Genomic DNA, 26600 nt, shown 5'->3' with positions numbered 1-26600 from the left:
GTGCCTCAGACTAATTAACAAGTAGTACAACAATCCGACGATTCAACATTAGATACGATAATAATAATTTAATATCCAACCTAAACAGCCGACGATCGACAGTTACGTAAAAAATCTACAACGTGGAATGTACTGCGAAGTCGTCGAAACGATCGTTTGTTATTTGGCAACACATAAAATAGATTATTTCAATATTCTATCTAGACTTGCCATTCTTTCGTCTTTTATTTAGTAGTTAAAGCCATGTTTGTTAAATCTTAAGAGTGGAACTTAAAATACGAGTTAAACAACGACGCCGCTCCAACCGCGGCAAGATAACAGTTCTTAAAGTAAACATTTAAATAAATCTTCTCGAACAACGTAAAGTCTCGCACTCGCACTCGTCACCGGGAGCGGCCAAAGTCTATCGGAGATCACAGTCGGCGGCCGCGGGCTCCAATATGGAGCTCGGGCCCGGCGCCTCGCGCTCACAAGCCCGAGCTGGCGGGCATCTGCAGCGGCAGCAGCGCGGGCGGGGCCCCGCCGCCGCCGCCACCGCCGCCGCTCTTCTCCTTCTTCAGCCGCTGCTTCAGGTGCACCTTGGCGTGTCTCTTCTTCTCGTCCGAGCGCGCGAACTTGCGCCCGCAGATGTCGCAGGAGAAGGGCTTCTCGCCCGTGTGCGTCCGGATGTGCGTCGTAAGGTGGTCCGACCGGCTGAAGGAGCGCATGCAGATCCGGCACTGGAAGGGCTTCTGGCCCGTGTGGATCCGAATGTGGCGGGTCAGCTCGTCCGACCGCGAGAACCGTCGGTCGCAGTTCTCTACCGGGCACGCGTAGGGACGCTCGTGGATGGGCGTTTTGCTCGGCCGGTTGGGGTACTTGCGAGGTTTGACCGGGACCAGCTTCAGCGGCATGTTGCTCTGCTGGTAGACTTGGGACAGTATCTCGTGGCCCTTGCTGGTGGAGGGATTGTACTCCGCCAGGGTGACGGCGTACTGGGAGTGTTGCGCCTGTTCCCCGCAAGTGGCCGCGTACGGCTCTTGCTTGGGGACCAAGGAGGACGGCCCCGGGCCGGGCTGCGCCGGTTGCTGCTGGTACTCTTGCTCCTGCTGGGCGGGGGCGTCCAGCCACTGGTATTTGCCCTGGGGGGGTCGGTATCCCATGTCGGTCGGGGGCAGTTCGAGATAGGAGGGCGGAGGCCGCAGCCCGCACTCGCCGAGCCCGAGCAGCTCGGGGCGGTCGTCGTACTGGGGGCTGCTGGCGGAGTACTGCTGGAGTCCGAACATGGGCTGGAACAGCGTTTTGTCGGGACTGGGAAGTGCCCACTGCACCATGGCGGAGGGAGGCGAGAGAGAAGGCTGCGGCTGAGCCATGGTGGTGGGCACCGAGGCGTTGGTGAAGATCCCCCGGTAGGCGACCTTGTGCTGGTCGGAGCCGGGCCGGGGGTACATGCTGGCGCTGGCCGTGCTGGTGTTGCTGGCCTCCTCGCCCCGCGCCCCCGGGGACAGGGAGGCCTCGTGCTTGGCTGGCCCCCGGCTGCTGCACGGACTGCCCCCCGCTAGGGACAGCTCCTCGCCCTCCAAGGACCCTGGAAACGAAAAAAACCCCACGTTAGTTACGCACTCTACAAGCTTCGCGGTGAGAATAAATTCCTTTAGCGGTTAAATAGTGGCCGTTAGGATTTAAATTCGTTAAACGTTATAATTTAGTCGCAAATTACGTTTCAGTATTAGAGTTTTATGATAAACGCTGGAGGGAACAAACATATCCGGTATGAGTCCAGCGGACTGTTTATCGCCTTGCAGCACAACTCGGGAACATAATATAATAAATACATAAAATGTGAAATATTTTGCTAACTCAACATTTTTAAATGATTAAAAAAATCAACACATCATGAATCAAAATTATGGTATTTTATTTTACATACATTTATGTATGAGAGTGGTTTTGAATATCATTAAGGTTAAACATATAGATTTAAATAATTTATTTGAACGAAATTCGCTGATATTAATTTGAAACAACACTATAAAAAATGTATTCTTACATATTATTATATGTTCATTTAAGCAATTACTGATAATGATTCAAGTATAGTATGTATGCAACAGTGTGGCGACTCATACGTTGACGGGTAACTGTAAAATGGTCATCACTGGAATAACATGAAAATCATTTTAATAAGTTATATGGAGGCCGTAAACCTACGAGATAAACAACTGCTCAATAAAAAAGTAATCGCCGCTTAGGATTTCTGCAATCCTGGCCCTGAATATGAAAAACCTCATATTATGCATTTCAGAAAACGGATTATAATTAAAATATAGCATACAAATAATTCACTTGTAAAATTACTGATTCAAATCAAAATAAGTAAAAAAGAAATATTGACAGAACTTATTCAGTTTTTTTTTATGTAGAATGTATAGGATTATTTTATTATAAAAATATAAATTTATATATACATATCTTAATATAAAAACGTGGTGCATATGTTTAATATCGTTAATCTCGAGAACTACGTATTAATTCAACTCCAAATTTTAATATTGTGTGTTTGTTCTGGCTGTAAGCGGATTTCTGTAAATTTTGGACTCGGCAGTTCTGTAGTCAAGATATGAAAAAAAAACGTTATTTCTATAGACCAAATGACACCACATATACATCCGCCTCCATGGTGTACTGGTCACCGGGTTTGGCTACTATGCTGGAGGTTTTGGGTACGATTTACAGGTGGGTAAAAAAAAACATATGTGTATTTTCACTCTTATCATTTTTTAATAATACTCTGGACTGGAACCTCAAGGGCAGGACTGAAAATCTTCATATATGTAAGTAATAAACGATTAAGTAAAAATTCCATCAATTTGCACCATTAGGTGATGAAAGTAAGAAGAAGTAAAAAAAAAACGTATGCTTGAGAGTAGGTACTAGAATACTATGTAATAAAAGGTATTGTAGTGCTTAGTTGACCAGAGCTTAAGTTTTGCTCAATTCACGATCATGTGCTTAAAGGATTATTTATATAAATATCAGAGTATTCCACACAGTTGCAATATTGGTGTTAGTAATAATCAGGTATTTATCGATCGGTCATGCTAATTGTATAACATCGATACCAAAACACTAAGCGCACTTTCTAAATTGCAGTGATCTGCTTAGCGCGCTGTCGGAGGTGCAATTTGCTTCCTTATTGCATGCATACTATGCACCGCACATAATACATTATATTATTTTCAGTATACCGCATTACCCATTAGAGCAAATTATGATTCGATACCCAGCATGGCTGGTTATTAATGATTTTCAGTTGAGAATTGCTTAATCACTGTCAGATATAATTAATTTAAATTCCTGCAAAGTTGATCGAGTAACAAATAGACGTAAACTTTAAAAAATATTTAACCTGTTGAAGATAACCGTATTGAAGATTTTAAAGTGGTCTCTTTAAATAACAAGGATAAAAGTTTTGTTAAATTAAATGCGATTTATTGATAAAACAGTAGGCAAAATACTTTTGTAATTTATATACAATGACGAAGACGTACAAATATTTACGTTGTCGCAAATAATAAATTCCTTTATCATTACAAAAATTTATAGCGATCATTAAATTAATAGATTTTTAAGGAAATAAAAAAAATCTTTTCTTTATTTTAAATACCGTTTATAGATTACATCAACGCTCTTAGCTTTTTACATCCTTGAAGCGTCATTCAAACCGGTTGAATTTATACGCAATATAATATAGATTACAGTAGAGTGCTCAATAAATCATATTTATTTTATAGGCTCGCATATTTTATTCGCATTCGAGTGCAGCTAAGACCGGGGCGAGGAACAAAGCGCCGTGTATATAAAACAGCGATACGGCAAGGATTCGTAGGACGAGACACGGAACATGATCGTGGTAGAGCCAGGATCGCTGGACCGTTCAGGCAAACGGTAGCCAATTCGTGGGCGCTAGCAAGATGAACGTAATAATGTATATATTTCGTTATTTAATTTATCGTGCAATTGTGAGGAGTTTCCATGAATGATCAGTCCTGTGTTAAAGCATCCGAGGTCTTGATTTATGTTTATGACTTTGCCATATTCACCGTGAGCGGGAATGATTTCCCGGCGCGATTTGCATATAAGTCGAGAATTACTTGTCAGTTAATTTGCGGAATGCCTCGTTTTGGTAACTTGAAATATATAATTTACCAGGTTTGTAACTTGTTCTTACGCGATGACATAAGTGTAATTTACACTATGTATGCGAGCGTACGGAATATTTAGTACTTATCACAATAAATTGTGAAATCTGTACTACTGGATTCCGAATGGGCAGGAGAATTAACTTTAATGATTTCCTCCGAAAATAAATGAGATAATGATGTGACCAGTTCGATTACTGATATTAATTGGGAGCGAACGTTTAGTTTTATTTGTATACCCTACTATCATAATAATCGTACTAGTTATATTCCAGGTAGCCTTACTACTGATAATCTTCTGCTATAGAATTAGAGAATATTTAATTATCAAATACAAACCTGACATTATCCCAATGAACAAATTACATCAAATGGATATTAGACCAACGTTATTAAGCTAAGGCATATACTTAAATCATTCAATTCTGCTGCCGAAGAAACGCCATGGATATGTTGTGCTTTTTTGTTATTATTTTTTACGCCGGGTATACATTATCTTACGAGCAGGATGTTAGATTAACTAAATATTTGACAAGCTCAGCATATCAAATACACACATAGTATTATTAAATATAGACCAAAATTAAGCAAGATAAATTAAGTATGGCGGATACTTAAATAATTTTTGACTAGCTAAGATCGTTAAACGAATTTAGTCAAATTCGAATTAATAAACATGGCTTTAATTAACGGATGTTGACAGCATTTATAATAATTTGTTAGGTCATTTTATCTCTAATACCTACCTGCCGAACTACTTTGCTCTGGTAATAATAAACGGTCATTCTTTGATTTATTTGAATACCTGCAGTTATCAAAAAGTTTATCCTTTTTAAAATATGTTCATTGTCCACCGATATCTCCTTCATTTCGTGATAGTGAAAAAAACTTATTCATAGTATGGAAACGTAAAAAAGGGTGCAGTTTATTGCCCATTAAATTCTAAATAATTTATTGCTTTGTTCCTTTCTAGTTTTTTTAGATCGCTCGAACTAAGACCTGTTAGTTTATGTCTTCGAGTTAAATTGACTTAATTCAGAATATAGCATGTTATGAAAAATAAGCGACAACTTTTCGACTAAACTACAAAAACAAACTCTCCGAGCGGCCAAATTATTTATGTTTTGGTCGATTTATTCGCATTAATTTCTAACATAAAATTGCTAATACTATAATTGAGCGCTGATAATAAATATTTTTTGTAGTTGTTTTTTCTTGTTATTTTAAATTTAGTATACAGTACAACATACCTATGATTGAATATGAAACAACAAAACGTGTAATTATTTATAAACGTTATTCAACCTTAAACGCTCCAGAATTCATTGTCGACTGTTGTAGGTATCAATGCAAAATGAGTTAATGAAAATAAAGAACTGAAATTTAGTTAGAAAAAGCGATATCAAGGCGTATATCGTATATGTTGTACCAAAATTTACATCGGTGTATTAGGTTTTTTTGCTTTAATATTTCATTTATTTTTAATATATATATATATATATATATATATATATATATATATATATATATATATATATATATATATATATATATATATATATATATATATATATATATATATATATATATATATATATATATATATATATATATATATATATATATATATATATATATATATATATATATATATATATATATATATATATATATATATATATATATATATATATATATATATATATATATATATATATATATATATATATATATATATATATATATATATATATATATATATATATATATATATATATATATATATATATATATATATATATATATATATATATATATATATATATATATATATATATATATATATATATATAAGTATCTGATCACTACGAATTAAATCTGAGATCCGGTAAATATCACCAAAAATATTATCTTATAATCAATAAAGTCGATGAAAATTTGTACATAATAATAATAATAAAATTGGATAACTTATATAGCGCCATTTTCGTAAAAAAATACCTCAAGGGCGCTTCACGGTGAATGAATTGGGGAAAATATTATGGTGGAAATGATTTAGCAAACAAATGTGTTTTTAGTCTTTTTCTAAAGATCATCTCACTCTCACTATTTCTAACCATTGGTGGAAGAGCATTCCACGCCGTCGGTCCTGCAACAGCAAAGGCACGCTCGCCAAATTTAGTGCGTTGGTTGCGAGCTGGTAAGATAACTTTGCCCATTGCAGATGTTGTAGCCGATCGAAGCGTGAGACGTCTATCAACCAATTCATCTGGAATACACAGCTCCTTAAGATACTCTGGAGCCATATTGTGTATTGATTTATACATGAGTAGGCAGAGTTTATACTCAACCCTTTCGGGAAAGCGTAACCAGTGGAGTTTGTGAAGTAGTGGGGTGATGTGACTGAATTTAGAAATTCCAAAAATTAGTCTCGCTGCTGCGTTTAACACTGATTGCAGTCGAATTGTTTGGTAGACCCGTGTATATACCGTTACAATAATCTACTCTCGATATTACAAACGCATTTATTAATTGACGGGCAGCATCAACTGGCAGATTCTTGCGAATGCTTTTAATTTGCCTTAGCTGATAAAAACATGTACTTGTTGTTTTGCTAATTTGAGTCTCAAGGGAGAGATCAGAATCTAAGAACACGCCGAGCAGTTTGACGGCCGGTGTAGTGGTACTCTTTGGATTGAGTGGTGTCGTGTTATCAATCAAATTCTGTCGTTTAGGTGTGGCTATCCAGAGATGTTCCGTTTTGGACGGGTTTAACGTCAGTCTGTTTTCAGCCATCCATTCTCCTATTCTCTCAATGCACTTATTAATAGAGTCAACAAGTTTATATTTTTCCTCCGGCCTACAATAAAAATAAATTTGAGTGTCATCCGCATAGCAGTGAGACCACAATCCGTGTGACTTTATAATATTTTCTATGTCTTTCGTATATAGAAGGTATAGAAGAGGACCTAGGACTGATCCCTGGGGTACACCAGTATGTGGACTTTGTTTACAAGTACATTTCTAATGATATATTTTTACACCATTTGGCAAAAATCAGTATACAAACATAGTGATTAAATATTTTAAAATAACTTTTTAAAAATGTGCGGGGTGAATTAAATTCATCATATTTTTCCAGTTGGAACTTATTTGCCATCTCTGTATTCAAATAGATTTATATTAGAAAACGTTTAAATTATCAATCAGACTTTGCACTTTAATAAATATATTCAGAATTATACGCTTCTGTGTGTATCAATACGAACGTGTTTGTATTAAGTGTCTATAAAACTGAGTAAGCTTTTGTGTGATAAGGTTTTAGACCTCTTAAGTTCTTGACAGCTTAGTAAATTCATCGTGCGTTTAGCCCGAGGGTTCTAATCAAAATGCACTTAAAGATATATTCGATACTGGACTTTTATTTACTGGCAAATAAATGGATTTATCTATGTATGTTTAGGCTATATTTTCGTTTTGCGTCACAAATAAAAACTCTACGTACTTGTATTTATCGAAACAATAAGAAAAAAAGTACTTCCTAGTTGTTCCTACTCATATGAAGCCTAATATCCATCTACCATGATTTAATATTAAATGAATATTGGACCAAAAATCGTAATCGGATCCATATAGGATAATAAATGCTTTCTATACTGGTATTTTTTTTAGTTACAATAGTAGTAATAATAATAACAAAGCAATAAGCCTGGTGTATGGTTTATAATAAAATGTTATGGTATAAATAGCCATAAAAAGTTTAAAGTTATCACCCCCCGTGGTCAAAGTCTCCCTTTCAGGTGCATAAATAAGTAAATCATCTTTTTTGGAGGTCCTTATTCGTGACAAAGAGAATTTGAAATAAAAAGTAATACTTTTCCTTTTAAATATTAATCGAAAGTGTATGTTATTCTTTAAATGTTTTAAGAATTCAATTGATTGTATTTAAATATCTTAATTTACCGTTGTATACTCGTATAGTTAGGGAATTTATTTTTTCGGGGATATTGTTTTTAAATATTTCATTGTTTTCTAAGGCGAGCTTTTTTTTAACGTTTTGCCCTCCACACATGGCATATCTTATCCACGCACTAGTTTTCTTGATAAACGATGATGAATAAAAAAAGTAATTATGTTCCAGCATTAAAGTTTTTTTAAAAAGTAAAAAAAAAAATCTAGTCTTTAATTGCTACCAAGAGGTGATACTAAATTCATCATCATATTTGTGTATGGTGTACACAAAATAAGGTAGATAATTGGTTTCTTGTATCATTAAATACTACTTTAATAGAATTTTATGTTTTAAAACTGCATTTTGTGTGTATTTAAAAAAATATTTAACCCTTCATTAATTTTATTTTATTTTTTCTTGAAAAAAATAAATGAATATTAAAGGCTAATTTATAGATATTAATGTCAAGGTTTGTACCTTATACAACTGTTTGAAATAAGTGAGCAGATAGTATTATTTTATGTTTTGTGAAGCTCGTTCGATTAATTAATACAAAATCTACCCTTTAAAAACATATTAAATAAAACTGTAAAAATTAAAAAAAATAAATCTTTGTTAAACTCTCTGACGACTGTCGATACAATTTTTAATACTCAACTTACTTCTACATTACTGCTGCTCGCTTACACTCAATAGTAATTATCAGTGACGTAAAGCTATCGATTTTTGACAGTAGAATTAAAACCTTGTTGACAATGTTACAAGTACAATGGTTCTCGTAGTATTTTTGTTTACAAGGAAGCCGGAACTATCTCGGTGGACAGTACGACTCGGTGGGAGGGCGGGGGCGGCCATACAATCGCGCCTACTGAAGGCCGCCCAAGGACCACCGACAACAGGTGCCATCACATAACGTGTCAACAATCGATAAACATCCACAGCATAACATATTATATCAAACATCAATGTCAACGCTCGCTCAGGTACTTGAACTTTTCTCCCTATATCATGTCATAAAATAAACAAATAATAAAACACTATTTTTATATTTTACTGGTAAATGTGTCATTTTTATTGCGTTTTAAATAAGACTATAGATCGATGAATTGAAAATATCAATATCTGAAGTATTTATATACAAAAGGAACAATGTGTGGAAATGCTTCCAAAGTTGCCGACGGGTCCCATAAATTGAATAACGTAAATCGTATTTGTTTTTGGATAGACAATATATATGGTACTTATCCTGGCATAACTTTTGTATGTATATATATATATATATATATATATATATATATATATATATATATATATATATATATATATATATATATATATATATATATATATATATATATATATATATATATATATTTATATATATACATATATATTAACTGGTGTCTAAACCAGGATATTGTTCAGAGATAAATAGTAATTAAAAATGGCTATTTGCATTAAAAATGAGCAAAAAAGGTCTAGGAAAAAAACACATTAAATTAATCAACAAATAGAATATGTTTATCATAAGTTTAGATATGGCTATTTGTGAATATGGGAGACGTAATCGATAGTTAAAATTCCCCAAACCATGAATGAATTTAAAATTATTAGTGTAAAAAATAAGGAAGAATGTTTAGATCTTACGCATCCACCATTCACGAAGAGATTGGAATGTCCATTCATAATGTTGCTTTAGAAAAAAAGTTGTTTCTGTTGAAAAAAACTGGAAAAAAATCGGATGAGAGTAGATCCTGATTCTGGTTGGTAACTCGACACAATGAGATTCGTTTCCGTGGAGTGTGCCGATCGTTAAAATAAAAAGAAATAAACGTCCGTGGCACATCTGTTGTATAGATTAGCATCGGGAATAATAATGGCTCTGTATTGTGAGATGGTCGAAGGGAAATGACGAACAAGATCTTGCCCCCCGCTGATAGGTTTATACTCCTCTTTCGCTATCGACGCGCATCGCTGTGTCCGACATTAATTTAGTATAATCAATAATTTCATATAATCAATTGATCCGGCGTGTGCCCCTTAATCGATTCTACCTGCGCAGGCACTAGATATTCTATTGGACCGCAATAATAATGTCGAATTATTATATTATATCTTGAATGTATTGATTCAGCGAACGGTTTCAAATTAGTAAAATCGTATAAAGGTACCAATATTTTTCAGATTTTCTTTAAAAATACCACCATTTTGGCTTTACAAAAATTCTTCATCTTCTTCAAACCCTGATCCGCACCCGATGGTGCATAGGGCACTGCTTTATATAAACGCAGTTTTTTCTTGATCGTTAACATATTAAGGAAAGGTGATTAGCCCTCTGCCTCAGTTACCAGTTTAGGGTAGGTAATATTGAAATAATATTAGAAAAAAAATCACTTTTATCTATTTGACCCCCCCCCTGGGAATCGAACCCGGAACCTTCAGTACGGTAGCTCAGCGTGCTAACCATAACACTACGGAGGCGAACAGTAATACATAATGATTTTTGTTGTTGTTTTGGAACCAAACCTTAAATGATGACTAAAAGGGTCAGAATCGTTTGAGTCATGCTGTTGGAGAGTAATAGAATGAATTTGCCGATATGAAAAAGAACCCTATTAGAAAGGAGGATGTTAAGATAAATCCTGTGGCCTTATGACGACTTCATACACTATAGTAAAAGATAAGGGAGAGATGAAACGAAATACCAAGAAATGTGGACAGCGAACGTTTTAACGTTCAGAAAATTTTAACGATTTTGAAATGTTCTTAATAAATAAAATATAATAATACAGTTCTAAAATGTACTTAATAAAATATAATAATGCATACTAAAAGCTCTTTTTGAAAAATACCTATTTGTTTTTGAAGTCAACAAAATTTCACTGTGAGCGTTGCTAGAAAAAGATGTATGTATGAAAATTTGATTATCGTTGTATTATTTCAACGCCGTGTATTTTATAGAAATGTCAATAAAAATATGATTCTGTTGTTAAGTGCAAGAAAAACGGAGAAAGATTTTAAATGATTCATGGATTCTTCTAAAAGTACGCTTGTTGACAAATAAAAGCTTCACATATGACACTATGTATATTTTTTCTCTATGAAAATATGAAAGCAATCGTTCAAAATATGAATACAATTTCACCTTGATTGAAAAATATAATAGCACCGGTAGAAAGTGGATGATTTAAGTATAGAAATTCTAATATCGATTTTCTTAACAGGTGTTCCATCATTATAATGCAAGTAAATAGGTGCGCTGATAATACCTATGTACGAGTGTATAGGAAGTTTCTGAAATAGTTAGAATTTTTCAGATTTTTTAATTATTTAATATGAAAACTGAAATCCTCGCCATTATCACAAGTCGTTATCAAATTTCTCAATATTTCAAGTTCTCGAACTCCCGAGTACTCTAACCGTAGGTAACCTCTGTTTATTGACCTTTTATTCACTATTTCATACATTTGCCTTGGTTTGAATGAATAAAGTATTGCGTACTCGTTATGTTGATTTTGCGCAAGCGCAATTAGTTTTCGGAAGGCTCGCGCTACGGAAATTTACTATGGGTATGTAGGTATTATATGGCTTATACACGTCAGCTTATTTTCAGGGCATTCCCTCCTGTTGTAGTTAAGCGCGTACGATAAATATGCATTTCTCTGACAGGAGGTTATGGTCAAATCGAGCAAAATCCATTGTACTATATTCATATTCTGTTGTTTTGAAAGATTAACTTAAATGATAATATTTTATCGAATCGCTTTGAAATTTTGAAGGCTTTCCAGCACAAAAGTTTTCGAAATGTATGATGTTTACAGTATTCAATTTTTATTGTTTAAAAAAGCTTCTTGTGACAGGTAGTAAATTATTGTCAAAAACAATCAAAAAGGACCTTCGGAGACTTTAAATCCCTTTTAAAGGACACGGCGCATCAGCCGAGTAATGAAAATTTACGACCGAAATAAAAAATGGTCCACGGTAAAGTGGACATCATAAAGTTCTCCGGGTTCAGATGTGGATTCATTAAGCAATTTCACGATGTGAGAAGTCAACAGTTCAATTGTTTGATTAAAGCGGTGATTATTTAATGTTTACTACGCGACCCGACGGCCGCCGAGAGGTTTACTCCGCGCATGTGTCAACTACTCTTCGGGAGTATTAATGAACCTATGTACCTACGTACGTGTTAAATGCCGCGGCACAAATCTTCGCGGAGATGCGCAAAGCCATTTCGACACTTCAGGATCGCAAACTGACACGTAAATAAATACAAAGGAGGTGAACAACTCGGCGCAGATCTTTGCGGTTTTAATAGTTTACCCGATAATGTTGTCTTTAAAAATGTCGCGGTCGGGGAGTGATGTCATACCTGGATCCCCGTATTCACCATAGTATGGCACAATCAATTCACAACACTGAACAGCCGAAGGACTCCGAGTCGGCGCGTCCGGTACTCTCCACTCGCGGTCCGCGGTCCGCGGCCCAATTAGCGGCCGAGCGACTCGAGGAATTACTCTCCTTCGCTTAATGTAATTACCCTTTGGCCGCGCTAGATTGACTCAATTCCCGCGCCAGCGTCGCGGGAAGATGACCGAGCAAACACCGGGCGGTGCGGTGTTTACACCGAGTCGAGTAGCGCGCCGAGTGGTCGCCGAGATGTTTGCTCGTCGGGCATAGTCGAGCGTCGCCACTGTGGGAACCGCGCTCACGGCACCGGGAAACTCGGAGGTCGCGGGATGTCGCAGTCGCGGTATTAATAGAAGCTTCCGAAACGAAAACAAATTTTGGTAATCGGCACTGGTCGACGGCACTGTCGCGCGGGCTGCGGCACGCACCTGATATGGGGGGCGGCTCCACGGCGTCCAGGGGGCCGAAGAAGGAGGGCGCGTCGGCAGCCGTGGTGACCGGCGTGTGCAGGTCGGGCGGCTGGCGGGGGTCCGGAGCCGGGGAGCCGGCGGGCCGACACAGGTAGTCGAAGCTCAGCACGTGCGGCGGCGGCTCGGCCAGCAGCAGCTGCGCCGAGAGCGGCAGGTCCAGCCCGTCCATGACCATGGTGGGCGCGCTCCCCGGGACCACTTGCTCCTCGGGCCGCGCGCCGAACGGGATGAGGTAGAGTGCCGTAATGAATCCGTATGCGTCTACACTCCGCGGCGGCCGCTGCGGTACTGCCCGCCGCGCCCGCGCGCCCACTTTTATGAATGGAGTCGCTGTCCCATATTTGGTAGTAGCGAGCGGGAGGAGAGCCAATCGCGGGGCGTCTGGCCGATGACGTCGCGATGACGTCGCCGACTCCGCCCCGTCGGTCTCGCTCGCTCGCGCCTCCCGCCCGCCCTCTGTCCCCCTCGGCCGCCCGCTCCCGCCCCCCGTGGAGGGGTGCTCTGGGCGGCTTCCCTCCTGTTCGCGATCGGACGGCCGCTCCGGCGGGTCGCCTCGCGCGTGCCGAGAGCTTTATGTTCGAAACGGAGCTTTCGATGTTCGCGCACTACTGCTGACAGTTTTCGCCTACAAACTCATTGTTTTCTTCAGTGGAAAATATTAAGATTTAAAAAAGGCTCATTGCAGAATTATTTATAATCATAATAAATAAAATGAAATATGTTGTTTTATTTTTAATCGCGTAAAAGAGAGATATTGTAGTATTTTTGTCAAAATTTTTATGTACATAAAACAGTAGGCATAAGTAATAAAAAAAACTATTTATGTACATCATGAAATTTTGATTGATTTTTTTTATAGTGTTGAAGAAATATTGTTATTTTCAAAATTACAAAATATTTAAAGATGAAGACTTGTGAGTTGACGAATACTTAGAACCCAAATTATAGCTACCCCAATTAGCGTAGTTTACTCTACAGGTCATGAAAGCATAATGACTTGAATTAAATGCGTTAATGTCGTAGGATTGAAATTTTCAAATAAAAATAAACCATTTTCTTGAGCATTCGTCGTCAAGAAAGCTTAAGATTGTTACAATTTGAGGGCTCAGCGACAAAAGCCAAGAAATCGTCACAGTGACGCCACGTGACGTCAGCATTCCTCAACCCGAACATATTGCCTGCAGAAATCAATCAAAACAATACGGTCATGTTCCCGAAATACCCCTTCTATATATACCCAAGCTTCATCACAATATCTAGCTAGCGTCATAACATGTTAACTATAGACGGTATGTACGGTATTCTCACTGAATCATCGCGTCGGATCGGTCTGCCATACTGTGTAATGTAATTTCTGCTATTTCTTAATTGGGGCCAACGCAATGGAACATTTACGTCATAGTGCCCAAAACAACTCGACTATTTCTAGCCGTTCCAGAATCATCCAGGTCTCTTGGTGATAAACAGTGTGAAGCTTTTCTCGGTGTATGACATGTTGACGTTTTAACGTATGCGAACTCTATTTTGGTCCTAGATTACTTATGGACTTTAGTTCCCCTAAATTACGCCACGCCAAAAATAATTATTTTGAATCATAGAAAACCTATAAAAATCTGTTTCTTAATTGATTCGGCTGTCACTTTGTCGTAATATCTTAAAATCTATTATATTCTAACCCTTATCCGCACCCAATGGTGCACAGGGTACCTACTGCATCGCATGAAAGCAGTGTTATTTTGATCGTGAAATACACGAAAGAAAGGTGAACAGCCTTCAACTTCAGGTAGGTACCAGTCCAGGGTCATATTAAATAAATACAAGACTGAAAAATCACTCTTATATATTTTGACACTCATGGAAATTGAACCCAAGACCTCCAGAACGGTAACGGAGCGTATTGAGCGTGGTAGGGACTTTGTTATTTAATAAATATGTGATTTTTCACTTTTTTATTTATTGAATATTACCCTGGACTGTTTGTTACCTGAAGCGCAGTGATGATCACCTTTCCTTCGTGGGTTAACGATCAAGATAAAGTTACTTCTAAATGACGCAGAACCCTATGCACCATTGGGTGCGGATAAGGGATTGAAGAAGAAATATAGTTCCCTACGGATATATAAAAGTAAATATTTCAAACTTCTAAAAAAATGCCTCTTGTAGGTACATGAAAAAAAAAAAATATATATATATATACATATATATATATATATATATATATATATATATATATATATATATATATATATATATATATATATATATATATTTATTTATATATATATATATATATATATATTTATATATATATATATATATATATATATATATATATATATATATATATATATATATATATATATATATATTATATATATATATATATATATATATATATATATATATATATATATATATATATATATATATATATATATATATATATATATATATATATATATATATATTTATATATATATATATATATATATATATATATATATATATATATATATATATATATATATATATATATATATATATATATATATATATACATGTGTAAATAAAATTCAATGTTGTTTTATTCAAGGTTTTCTCTAAGTTATTCCTGTTTGAATTGAGAAATAGCGCGAAATTCTGCGTGGCCCTAATTCATTGAGTAGATACTGTATATATATATATATATATATATATATATATATATATATATATACAATATATATATATACCCATAATCAAGTACAGTAAATAAATACTCAGCGTATGTCCGTCTCCAAGCACAAAAGCTTAGTTTGTTTTTTGGAGAGGCACAGCGTAAGTAGAAATGTTTAGTTCATAAATTGTTAAAATATATATTATATTAAACTATACGAAAAAAAAATTAAATAGATCTAGGAAATGACGGATCATCAAAAGGCATTAGTTAACATCGAACGAGCTTAAAGATTATTAACAATTAAGAGTTCACAAAGTTCAATTTGTATGTGATGAAATAATGTAATTAACAATTACGACGATTTTAATTGACTCTCATAGTGCAATCGCAAGGTCTATACTTGTTCAAAATAGGTTAGTTTTTTATTAGTAGCAATTAAGATTAATATATACACAATATGTTACTTAAAAAAAATTAAGGAATTATTTTTAAGGTTTTAAATAGTCCTAATAAACTCAGCCCTATGAATATAGAATCTATGAATCGAGTACTGCATACGTAATAAAAAGAATCCGCCTTTGTAGTGTATTGGTCAGCACGCTCGACTACCGTTCTGGAAGTCCCGGGTTCGATTCCCAGGGAGGATAAAATAAAGTGATGTTTCACTCTTATATTTATTCAATAGTACTCTGGACTGGTATTTGAAGAGGAGGGCTGATGACCTTTCCTTCATGCGTTAACGATTAAGATAAAACTGCATTTATATGATGCAGTGCCCTATGCACCATTGGGGTATGGATAAGGGTTTGAAGAAGAAAGAAGAGAAGAATAAAATGGAATATTACATACAATGTCAGTGGGTTACATACAATCACTATAGGTACCTGTCAGTTACAGGTACTGTCAGTTACATACAATCACTATAGGTACCTCAATAGAGAAGAAGTATTCATTAATTTTATACAAAGGGAAAAGAGAGGTCTGAGCACCTCAGGGTTTACGATCTGGCACTGGTTGGCTAAAATGATCACTTTATTTACATGCGTAACGTTCACCACGGTACGGATGATTATCAATATAAATTATAGATATCTCAACATGAAACATGTGTACGAGTAATATACCGTATTGTTCGCTTTCGTAGTGTAATGGCAAGCGCGTTTGGCTACCGTACTGGAGGTCCCGGGCTCGATTCCCAGGCGGGTCAAAATAAATATGGGTGACATGTCGCAAGACAGGACCCCGCAAAGTAGACCCTTAAAGTTTTGAGATGGATACCTTGGGAGAGTAAAAGAGGCATCGGACGACCTCAAAAAAGATGGTCCGATGACAAAGCCGCTCTGGGGGGTAGAAATTGACTTCAGGTAGCAACACACTCAAAAATGGAATAGATACGGAAGAGGCCTATATCCAGCAGTGGAAGACAGAAAGCTGAAGAAGAAGAAGAAGATGATAAAATCTGTCTATTTCATAGAAAAAAATGTATCTTCCATATCCGCTTCCGTGGTGTCACGGTTAGCGTATTTAGTTACCGTACTGGAGGCCCCAGGTTCGATTCTCAGGGGTGGGTGAAAACAAATATTTATATACTCTAAAATTTATTAAACATTACCCTGGACTGGTCCCTGAAGTGAAGGAGTGATCACCTTGCCTTCATGTAAGTCACGATCAAGATAGCACTGTGTCAATATAATGCAGTGCTCTTTGCACCATTGGATGCGGATAAGGCTTACAAGATTACATAGCAATACCATTCATATGTAATAGACAAACGCTGTAACCATTTTTCTATTAAGTAATAAAGGTCTACATTTTGTGTATTTAATGGGACGATTTCATGATTTGAAGGTACCCATACCCTATTGAAATATAAGATAAGTAAAAATCCTAAACCGAATACTGTGATTTAAAGTAATGAATTTCGAGAGTAAAATGCTCCCTTTTATGAGGACTCTTCTCTGTGAACACATATTAAATTGAATATTTTTATTTTATTTTAAAATGAAAATAACCATGTTCCAGCTGTTACATCACAGATCATTTTGTTACGTGAAAGAAACAGGTAATTTAGGTGACTGAGTGATCATTCATCTACCATCTAACTAAGCGCCAGACGAACGGGACTGCTAACGATCGTGCAGATACAAATTTATGTTTTTTTTCTAAAACAAAACACTTCTTTGTGGAAAATTTTGAACTGTTTTTTTTAAAGTGATACAGAAATACTCTCTTAAAATTATGTAATTTTCAACTCGTGGAAACATTTAGAAATATTCATGTTGCTGAGAGCTTTTTTTGATCATATGCAAATGGACAAGACATAAAACTAAACAGAATCTTATTTAAATAATATCAGGGCTGGTGTTACAGTCAAAAGATAATGTGTTGACTACATACATACATATTGTAGATAGCTTAAACGTTATTTTTGGGCTTTTTTATTTTATTTTATTTTTAATATTTTGAAACTGATTGTCGATTTATATTGTCAGGAAGTTGCAACCAAGTTTTTAAAAATGTTTTTTTGTTTGTTTTAAATAACAAAAATGTTGTATTGTTTTATTATAGACGTAAATTTTGAATAGACGTAAACTAAAAGTTATCTACACCATTTACCATAAAAACATTAAAGTTGCGAAGTTCTCATATCTACCCCTTATTTAGCCACCGTGCTGGAGGTCTCGGGTTCGGTTCTCAGGGGGGTACAAATAAATATAAGTGATTTACTCTAATAATTTTAATTAATAATTAAATATAATAATATCCTAGACTAGTCCCTGAAGCGCAGGAGTATCACCTTGCCTTCATATAAGTAACGATCAATATAACACTGCGTCAATACGATGCAGTGCCCTATGCACCATTGGGTGCAGTCAAGAGTTAGAAGAAGAAGAGATATCTATATATAACCATTTTTTATGTACACCTATTACTCTTGTAGGTGGACAATTAAGAATATGTATATTATTTAAAAGAAGGCATTGTGAGTATATTTGATTTAAATCGATTTATTATTCAAAACTGTCACATGTCACTTATATTTGCATGTAAACATTGGTTCCAGAGTTCATTATTAAGTGCATTGACTATCGCCTGTTTCTTGTTTACAGTGAATTAGTAAACAGCTTTGTTCACTTATGAAAATAAAGAAATTTAAATGTGTGAAGCAGAAAAAGGCGTTTTCAACATATTGTAAATTAGGTTACCTACTCTAATGCGTTTGAGGTGTCTTATTAATATTACGATCGTTTCATGTTAAATTCAAATTAGAAAAAAAGATCAGTACACACGTGCGTACAAATGAAATATTTACTCTTTGAAAAAAATAATATTTGAGAAACAATATAGTGTATCAATACATGTGGCAATTAAATTTTATTAAAAATGTGTATTGGGACATTAAGTCCCATAACACATTTTAATACACTTGAATAATCTAATTAAAATAGCGTTAATGTTCATTTGTTCACAATCTTAAATCACCTTAATTTATTCACTGATTGATTTGAAATTTGACACAACGCATTAATACGCGTGTGTTTTTTAGTGTCTGTTACAGGTGTTTTTACCTATGATAGGTAGAAGAACATTTTTACTGCGATGGCAGTGCTATCTGTTGAATGTAACAACAATTTGTCAAACTAATATTGCTCCTAAAGGACGGTGCACGGACAACTGCTAAAATACTGTATACCAAAGAAAAAACTCGTTTCTAATATGTGAAGTCGAACGTATTAGAAACGTGTTTTTTCTTTTATTCTTTTACGTTTGTCTGGACTAAGCAACATCAACGCGCAACCGCGTTCAGATTGTACAAAAAAATAAATTTACGTTTTTGAAAATGTTGTCGTAGGGGATTTAAAAATGAACGAATAATAACCCCATTTATTGTGTTTGTTATGAAGGAAATGACATTAATATTTTCATTAAAAAACAGTACAATTAACGGTTATACGAATAAGTGTACGCCACCTTTTTTTCTCAGAAGAAACTTATTACAAATATGACGTAAAAAATAATAAAAAGTAAAAGCTTCGAGAGTTGTTTCCGTTGCCAAAAACCCACCACCCCGTCATTTCATATTACAATGGGTCTTTAAATATCTGGTCTAACGATAGAATTGAGACGCGATTTTGACCTTTGGACGCCGACTTGCATAAACCAAGATGAAGTAATTGAGAGGTGGTGACGTCACCCACCTCTGGATCCTTGACCATACCCAAGGCAAGAGGACTAGCAGACGCCGCCCTCGCAGCCTTGCATAATGCGCTCCGTACCTTTGGGCGGGAAGCAGCCCACGCTGGGTTCACGTTTTCAATTCAAGCTACCAACGATTTTGTTGATTCCACGGCCCAATTTTTTTTTTAAATCATAAATATTTTTTTAAATTCCTTGTTTTTGGCATAGTATAGTTATAGTTGATTAGGTAGTAAGTATAATTGACAAATTAATATCGATTTCAATGCCTTATTTTATATAAATGTTAACTTTTATCTCGTATGTATGTGTGTTCTTCTAAGAACACACTCAAACATTGGTAGACTAATGAATTAATTACCGTTACACGTGCTTTTTTCAGGGTTTAAAATTGCGTACCAAAAATATGAACTTTGATGGTTATACCAATGTCATACATTGAAAACTGCACATCAGTAATGAAAAAAAAACATGTTTTTTTCCAACAAAAGAAATAATGAATTATTTTCGGCGACTTTAGGATTTGACATTAATATTAGTATCATAGTTCACTTTTTTGTGCTTATGTAAGTTTGTACCATGAAAAATGCCCATACAAGGGTGACTGACGTTAGTTGTTGCTTCACAATTTCAAATTTTGAGTGTTCATCTTGTTTCTTTTTTTTACAAATACTGTTTCATCTCAACGACTTACGACCCCAAAACATCATGGGATAGCTTTTAAGTCACTTGCTGTACATATTTATATTTGTCTCAATCTTTTTTCTCCCAAAGATATGTGTATAATACAAGTAGGGGATCGAAATTTCCCACAATAAACATTTTTTATCGATTCACCAAACAAAATGATTAAAATTTCTATGAGTTATGCACCAAACGTTTTAACCCGTGTTAAATATTATACCTAATTCATCTGATATTAAATTTGTGACGTAAAATGTTTGTAAACACTGTGTCTGGCACGTTGATAATCATTTGTATAGTAAATAGTATAATGTAGGTGATAATCGCGTCGTTCGGCGGACCACGTGTAGCATGGGCGGCCCCCAACACTTGGAGACAACGAACCCAGATCAGCTGAGCGTCTTCCTTGTTGTGATAGTTTCCCGAGAATCCGGGGTAGGCGGGCGTAGGCAGCACTGGCGATCTCGAAGGCGGATACCGTAAACATTGTCACGGACTCCACAACTTCACTCTCAAGCCAATGCGTATTTCCTCAAACCGACATGGGCGGCATTGACTAGACTCGAATGACAGTTATGTGTTTTTATTGCTCCGAGATTCTGCTTGCGAAATAAGATTTTAAATGGGGAAAATTTATCGTAAACGTATTTATTATTTTCTCGTTGCAATATGTTATATTTACAATATAACTATTCACACTTTCTCTGTTGCGCACTTGATACTTTACGCGAGTATAAGATACGTCGTAGACAGTTTGGACAGAGTCGTAGTAACAGGTCTGATGGAAGGATCACTGGAAAAATCCAATGAGACAGAGGGATATTATTAAGAAAACTATGCAATTTTTATTTTCTCAATGCAATTTGTTACATTAACAATACAACTATTTACACATTCTCTGATGCACGTAGTCAAGTATAAAAGACGTCATAGACAGTTTGGGCAGTAGTAGTAACAGGTCTGGTAGAAGAAACATGCTCGCGGGAAAAAAACAATGAGATGGAGGGATATTATTAAGAAAACTAGTAGTAGAAACTAGTAGACAGTTTGGGCAGTCGTAGTTACAGGTCTGATAACATAATCGAACATAATCGCGTGGAATAAAAACCCCTATGAGGTAGAGGATGAATATTATAAGAAAACTTAATTTTTAATTTCTCACGGACTAAAAATGGGATTGCACAACCTAAAATAAAGAAAAACAACAATTCTTTTTTTTTTAAATACGAGTTTTTACTATGCTCGGTTATGAAGTTTAAAAAATTATATTATTTAACTAAAGAAAGCTTCGTATTCAGGGTTAATTATTTATAACGTAAGTGACATGTTTTCTCTGAATTTGGTATATCTCGTTGCAGTGAAGATGTCTAGAGCAAATTAAATACAATACGTCAAAAACTGTGGTAAACAAAATATCATCGAGTGCCTTTTTAACGATTCATAGTTAGACATATCTTCAAATTTTGTTCGTTTCCTTACGGGAGATGTTTGAATTCTGTCATCAAATATTCTAGTCGAAGAACACTGAACGAATTTGATTTTATAATCAATGGTTTGAATTGTATCACCGAAAATACGGTACTATATTAAAATCCATTTCAGTAATTTAGTTTGATGACGTTTTTCTTTTGTTGCCAACATTTAAAGTAAATTGAAACGATAGATAATGATTATCATCTTTGTAAACAGCTGATGAAAATTATATGTTTTATAATATTGTGTAAAAAGGCATGTTTTAATCTAATGTATTTATATAGATGATATTTTTATTATTTTTAAAATAGAAAACAAAATAAAACCTTGGATTAACCCAGATTTGTGAACAGAGATTTAAACAATTAAAAAAATTTAAATAATCCAGTTTATTCGTATAAACGAAAAATAAATTATTAATTAAGCGCGTAATTATAACCAGATGTTTCCATCTGACAAAATCAAATAAGTAAGATAGTAAATAACGGCTCTTAAATTATAGAAAAGCGTAAATAAAAAATAGATTTTCAAGAATTATAGTAAAATTGGTTCTTCATCTACGTTGAGATGTCAAAAAATATTATCAAGTGTTTATAATAAATATTCCTTTTTAGAGAAAGTGATTTATTAAATGAAACTTTCGACGCGCTTAAACGATTGCAGACATTTTTGACGCATTTTGAATCGTATGGTAAAAAACACTTTTTCGAAGCACATGTACGATGTGTGTGTGATGTAAGTACTCGATAATCAATTGAAATAACTGTGAATTGTGGATATTCTTAAGTCGTACCCATCCACTTAACTATCGTCATTGTTTGTTCTCAGCCTTTAGCCTGTATACCTATGCATTTAGGTACATACTCTTACTAGTAGCAGTATAGTAAGATGGTAGCACGACTCCATTCCGGACGGTTCTCACGTAAGTTTGTCCTCAGTCCACACAATTATTTGATCAACTTGTAAACGAGTGTTTTGAAGGAGCACGTGGGAACGCCACGATACTCGGTTAAAATAATTCAACCGCATCTTTAATAACAAAAGGAGTCATGATACGATTTTTTAGTAAAAAAAACTGTCATTTGTTTTATTTATTACTATGTTATTTATTTAAATAGATAAATAAAAACACGCGCGTATTCCAGTGCAAAGTTGTTTCAAAGTTCAAATCAATCGGTGATTTACTTTAACATATTGCACATCAATATATGTACGTATTATGTTTTATTTCAATTCAAAAAAAGTCAAATTTCTATCCACACGCAGGTTGGTTGATCGTTTCGTTAATTTTCATTACAATGAATGTTATTATTGATTAAGCAATAACTTTATGGAAAAAATTTATATAAAAAAAACTTGCATAAGACCATTTTTTGTTAATGTAAACATGACTAGCTTTGTTCACTTGAAAATGAAAATTAAGAAATATAAATGTTTTATATGAATTTAAAAAAAAAAATCTTTCCGCACGCAGGTTGGTTGATCGTTTCGTTAATTTTCATTACAATTGATGTTATTATTGATTCGGAATTAACCATTTTTTGAATAAATTAATGAAAACACGACTAGTTTCGCGAACTAGAGATGTTCACATCAACAGGCGAATATACAAGCTTGCGTAACAATTTGTATTTTTACCTGTTGATAAGAGCATTTGTAGTTTTCGAAACTAGTCGTAACTCAAAACAAAGATTTTAAAATCCTGTCAGTATTTGGGCGAGGATTTCCAGTAGTTTTTCTTCTATAAAATTATTTATACAAAGAAGAAATAAGTATAAATAAGAAAAAGAAGAAAGATTTGGTGAAACTTTGTGGTACTTAGTGATTAACTCAAAAAAGTGGTCTTGTATAAGAGCTTAATTTTTTTTAAATATCTGAATAATTAGTAGACGTTCGATGTCGAATAACGAGTAGATGTAGTGGAAAACTTTATCTGGCAAAACTGCTCCAATATTATTTAGTCTACGCGCGATATTTTTATGGTGTGACATTGAGTAATTTGAAAACCAAATGATTTTAATTCTGTGTGACAGACTAATCCAGCAAAAATAAGCTTTCGTTTAATAACGTGTTGAATACGCAGCATATCTATTAATATTCCAATTACTATGTCACATCTTGATTTATATCGCTGCTTCACTTAACACCGGTGGTCACCTCAAAGTTTTAAAATATATTTATAGGTGTCTTGAATCTTCTAAAAGAGAAACAAAAAAGAAAGAAAAATATTAGGAAGATTGGCAATGTGAAGAAATTTTAGTAGAACGGGTAATTATTTTTTTTATTTTTAATTATTTTTTATTTTTTATTTTTTCTCAAGTAAGCTTATATGACAACTAATATAAACAACTAATACAACTAATATAAAATAATACATGTCTCATATGTGTAATTTCACAATGCTTATGAAGCAATGAAAATATTTGTAATCAATGAAAAAAACAATGGAATCGAAGGCAGTCGAAATGCCAAGCAGTAAGATATGTCAAAAAGCATGCGGTCCGCTTTGAGCAATGTTTAATTTTGCGTGTGTTACTGTTATATTCAATGGATGGCGCTGCCATTTCAATAAAAAGTCTTTGTAGAAAACATATTTTTACCTGTAACGGATATATGAAAACACGCTAGTTTTTTTAATTCAACGTCGTGTCAAAATTTCAAAGCAATCAGTGAATAACTTGAGGAGATTTAAGATTTGGAACAAAAGAACTGCAGTACTGGCAACAGGCTAGTTTCGATATAAGCCAGTAGAGATATTTGTTTTTTGAAAAATAGGTTTTCAAAAATGTAACAATGTGTGTTTCTATCCACCGTGCACTACTTTATTTAAAGATATTTTTCTTTAAAAAAAATGTTTTATTTGTAAGCACGTTTGATCTCTGGTAGTTGTGAAATTCGTTATTATCTTTCGTGGTGGTTTTTCTGGCTACAGAATGTTGCGATCTTTTCATAGTGTTTGAGACTCATCGCCGAATAAGTTTGGTCTATTTCGGGAGCCGCTCACGCGCGTCAGTGATCCAACTTCGGACACGTAACTGTACATAAATAGTTTGTATGCCGTTTTTATTTTTATCCATATCATTACCACATGCGTATTTACAGGTGCTCATTAAATTTTCACACGGCTTTATGGCCGAGTTCAAAATATCGCCAAACGTCTAAAATAACTACTTTTAAATTAATCCGAAATACAAATATATTTAAATTTGATTTCAATATACAGAAAATAAAATATAACCTATTGTATTTTCATCTGTTGATGGTTTCTAGTAAATCTGTAGTTCTCAAAACTAGTCGTCTTTACATTAATTAACTCAAACAAGTGGTCATATATGTTTTTAACTTTTTACATTAAAATTATCATGTTATTTCAACATATTAATGCCAAATTAATAAATAAAATATTAAAATATTAAAGTATATTAAGTCTTTTATAAAAATGATGACATCATTGAAAAAGCAATATGAATATATTCAAATACCATATTTACAAAACATTTTCAAATTTACATTGAACCATGTTAATTTCAAAAGAATAATGACAAGAATAGGTATTTTGATTTTTTAAAGTAAAATTTCCTATTCTTATACATAAATATTCGAATGCTGGGAAAATATGCATTATTTTTACTTAGTTTGTTTAAAGTACGTATTAAGGGGGTACAAACAAGGTTATTAGTTGATGAAAATTTTCATTTTCATTTTTATTATTTAAGTTTATAATTTGACCAGATTTACATTTTTATTTACAACATTTTGAGTGTGTCCAAGTACTTGTTCACAAAATCTGGATTATCTCCAATTACAGGAGTTATTTTCATATTATTTTTGAAATCTCATCAAATATGATGTCTGGGCATTTACGGGGCTGACGACCGTCATATGATGGTAGGTTCTAAATAAATTATCTGGTCAAATTATAGGCTTAAATAATAAAAACGAAAATGATATTTTCTAGCGTTTCTCATGTGTGTGATTAAAATCCAGGATTCGGACCTCACAGAAAAATTTCAAATTACACGGTCGCCGCATTCATATTAATTAGCCATTTAAATTATATATTATGTTTTTTGGACATAAAAATAATTGTTTCTTAAAATCCCATTCTTTAAGGGTACTTTGTAAATATTTGTGAGAATTATTTTTTTGAGTACTTTAAAGATTAAAAAAATATATATAAAAATAAGAAAAATCAGAAAACTGTTGCTAATTGCCACTTTGAGATTCAGAGATAATATCCTAGAGTCAATTTAGATTTTATCCGTAGAAAGAATTTTATTTCGTTTTTCCGGGAAGTTTTATTTAATTTTTAAATTGAACATTTTTAAAGTATATTTGAATAAGGTTTTTAAATTTATTTATTCAACAAAGTATTATTTTCATATTTTAAATGACTCTTGTTATTTTAACTGTACCCTAAAGAAAAAAAATATAAAATTTGGGGATTAGTATTTTTCGATATACATTATCAATTTTTTGTTGTTGTTTTAAGTATTTTCAATGGTACACAAACTTAAAACATAGGTTTAAACCAGGGGTGGGTGACCTTCTCATTTTTAAAGGCCATTCAATTT

The 26600-nt window shown here is 34.3% G+C and overlaps 1 protein-coding gene across 2 annotated transcripts in view; it reads right to left on the bottom strand.

Moving 5' to 3' along the window:
* Positions 1 to 222: 222 nt before the first annotated feature.
* The window catches only part of sr (zinc finger domain-containing protein striped), an 80013-nt gene continuing 53635 nt past the window's right edge, over positions 223 to 26600 (bottom strand). The window contains exons 1-2 of one of the 2 annotated variants that reach the window (XM_088272048.1): positions 12972 to 13327; positions 223 to 1567 (exon numbers count right to left, since the gene is read on the bottom strand). In XM_088272048.1, the coding sequence (XP_088128174.1) occupies positions 468 to 1567; positions 12972 to 13188 (1317 nt within the window). In that variant the 5' untranslated portion in view covers positions 13189 to 13327 and the 3' untranslated portion in view covers positions 223 to 467. Of the gene's footprint in view, positions 1568 to 12971; positions 13328 to 26600 lie in introns of those variants that run through there. The other variant, XM_088272040.1, reaches the window with a different exon arrangement.

This window comes from Brachycentrus maculatus, unplaced genomic scaffold, assembly GCF_059751285.1.
Source record: "Brachycentrus maculatus isolate JH-2025_06_01 unplaced genomic scaffold, ASM5975128v1 h1tg000031l, whole genome shotgun sequence".
Lineage (NCBI taxonomy): Eukaryota > Metazoa > Arthropoda > Insecta > Trichoptera > Brachycentridae > Brachycentrus > Brachycentrus maculatus.
This window is presented reverse-complemented; position numbering and strand designations above follow the sequence as displayed.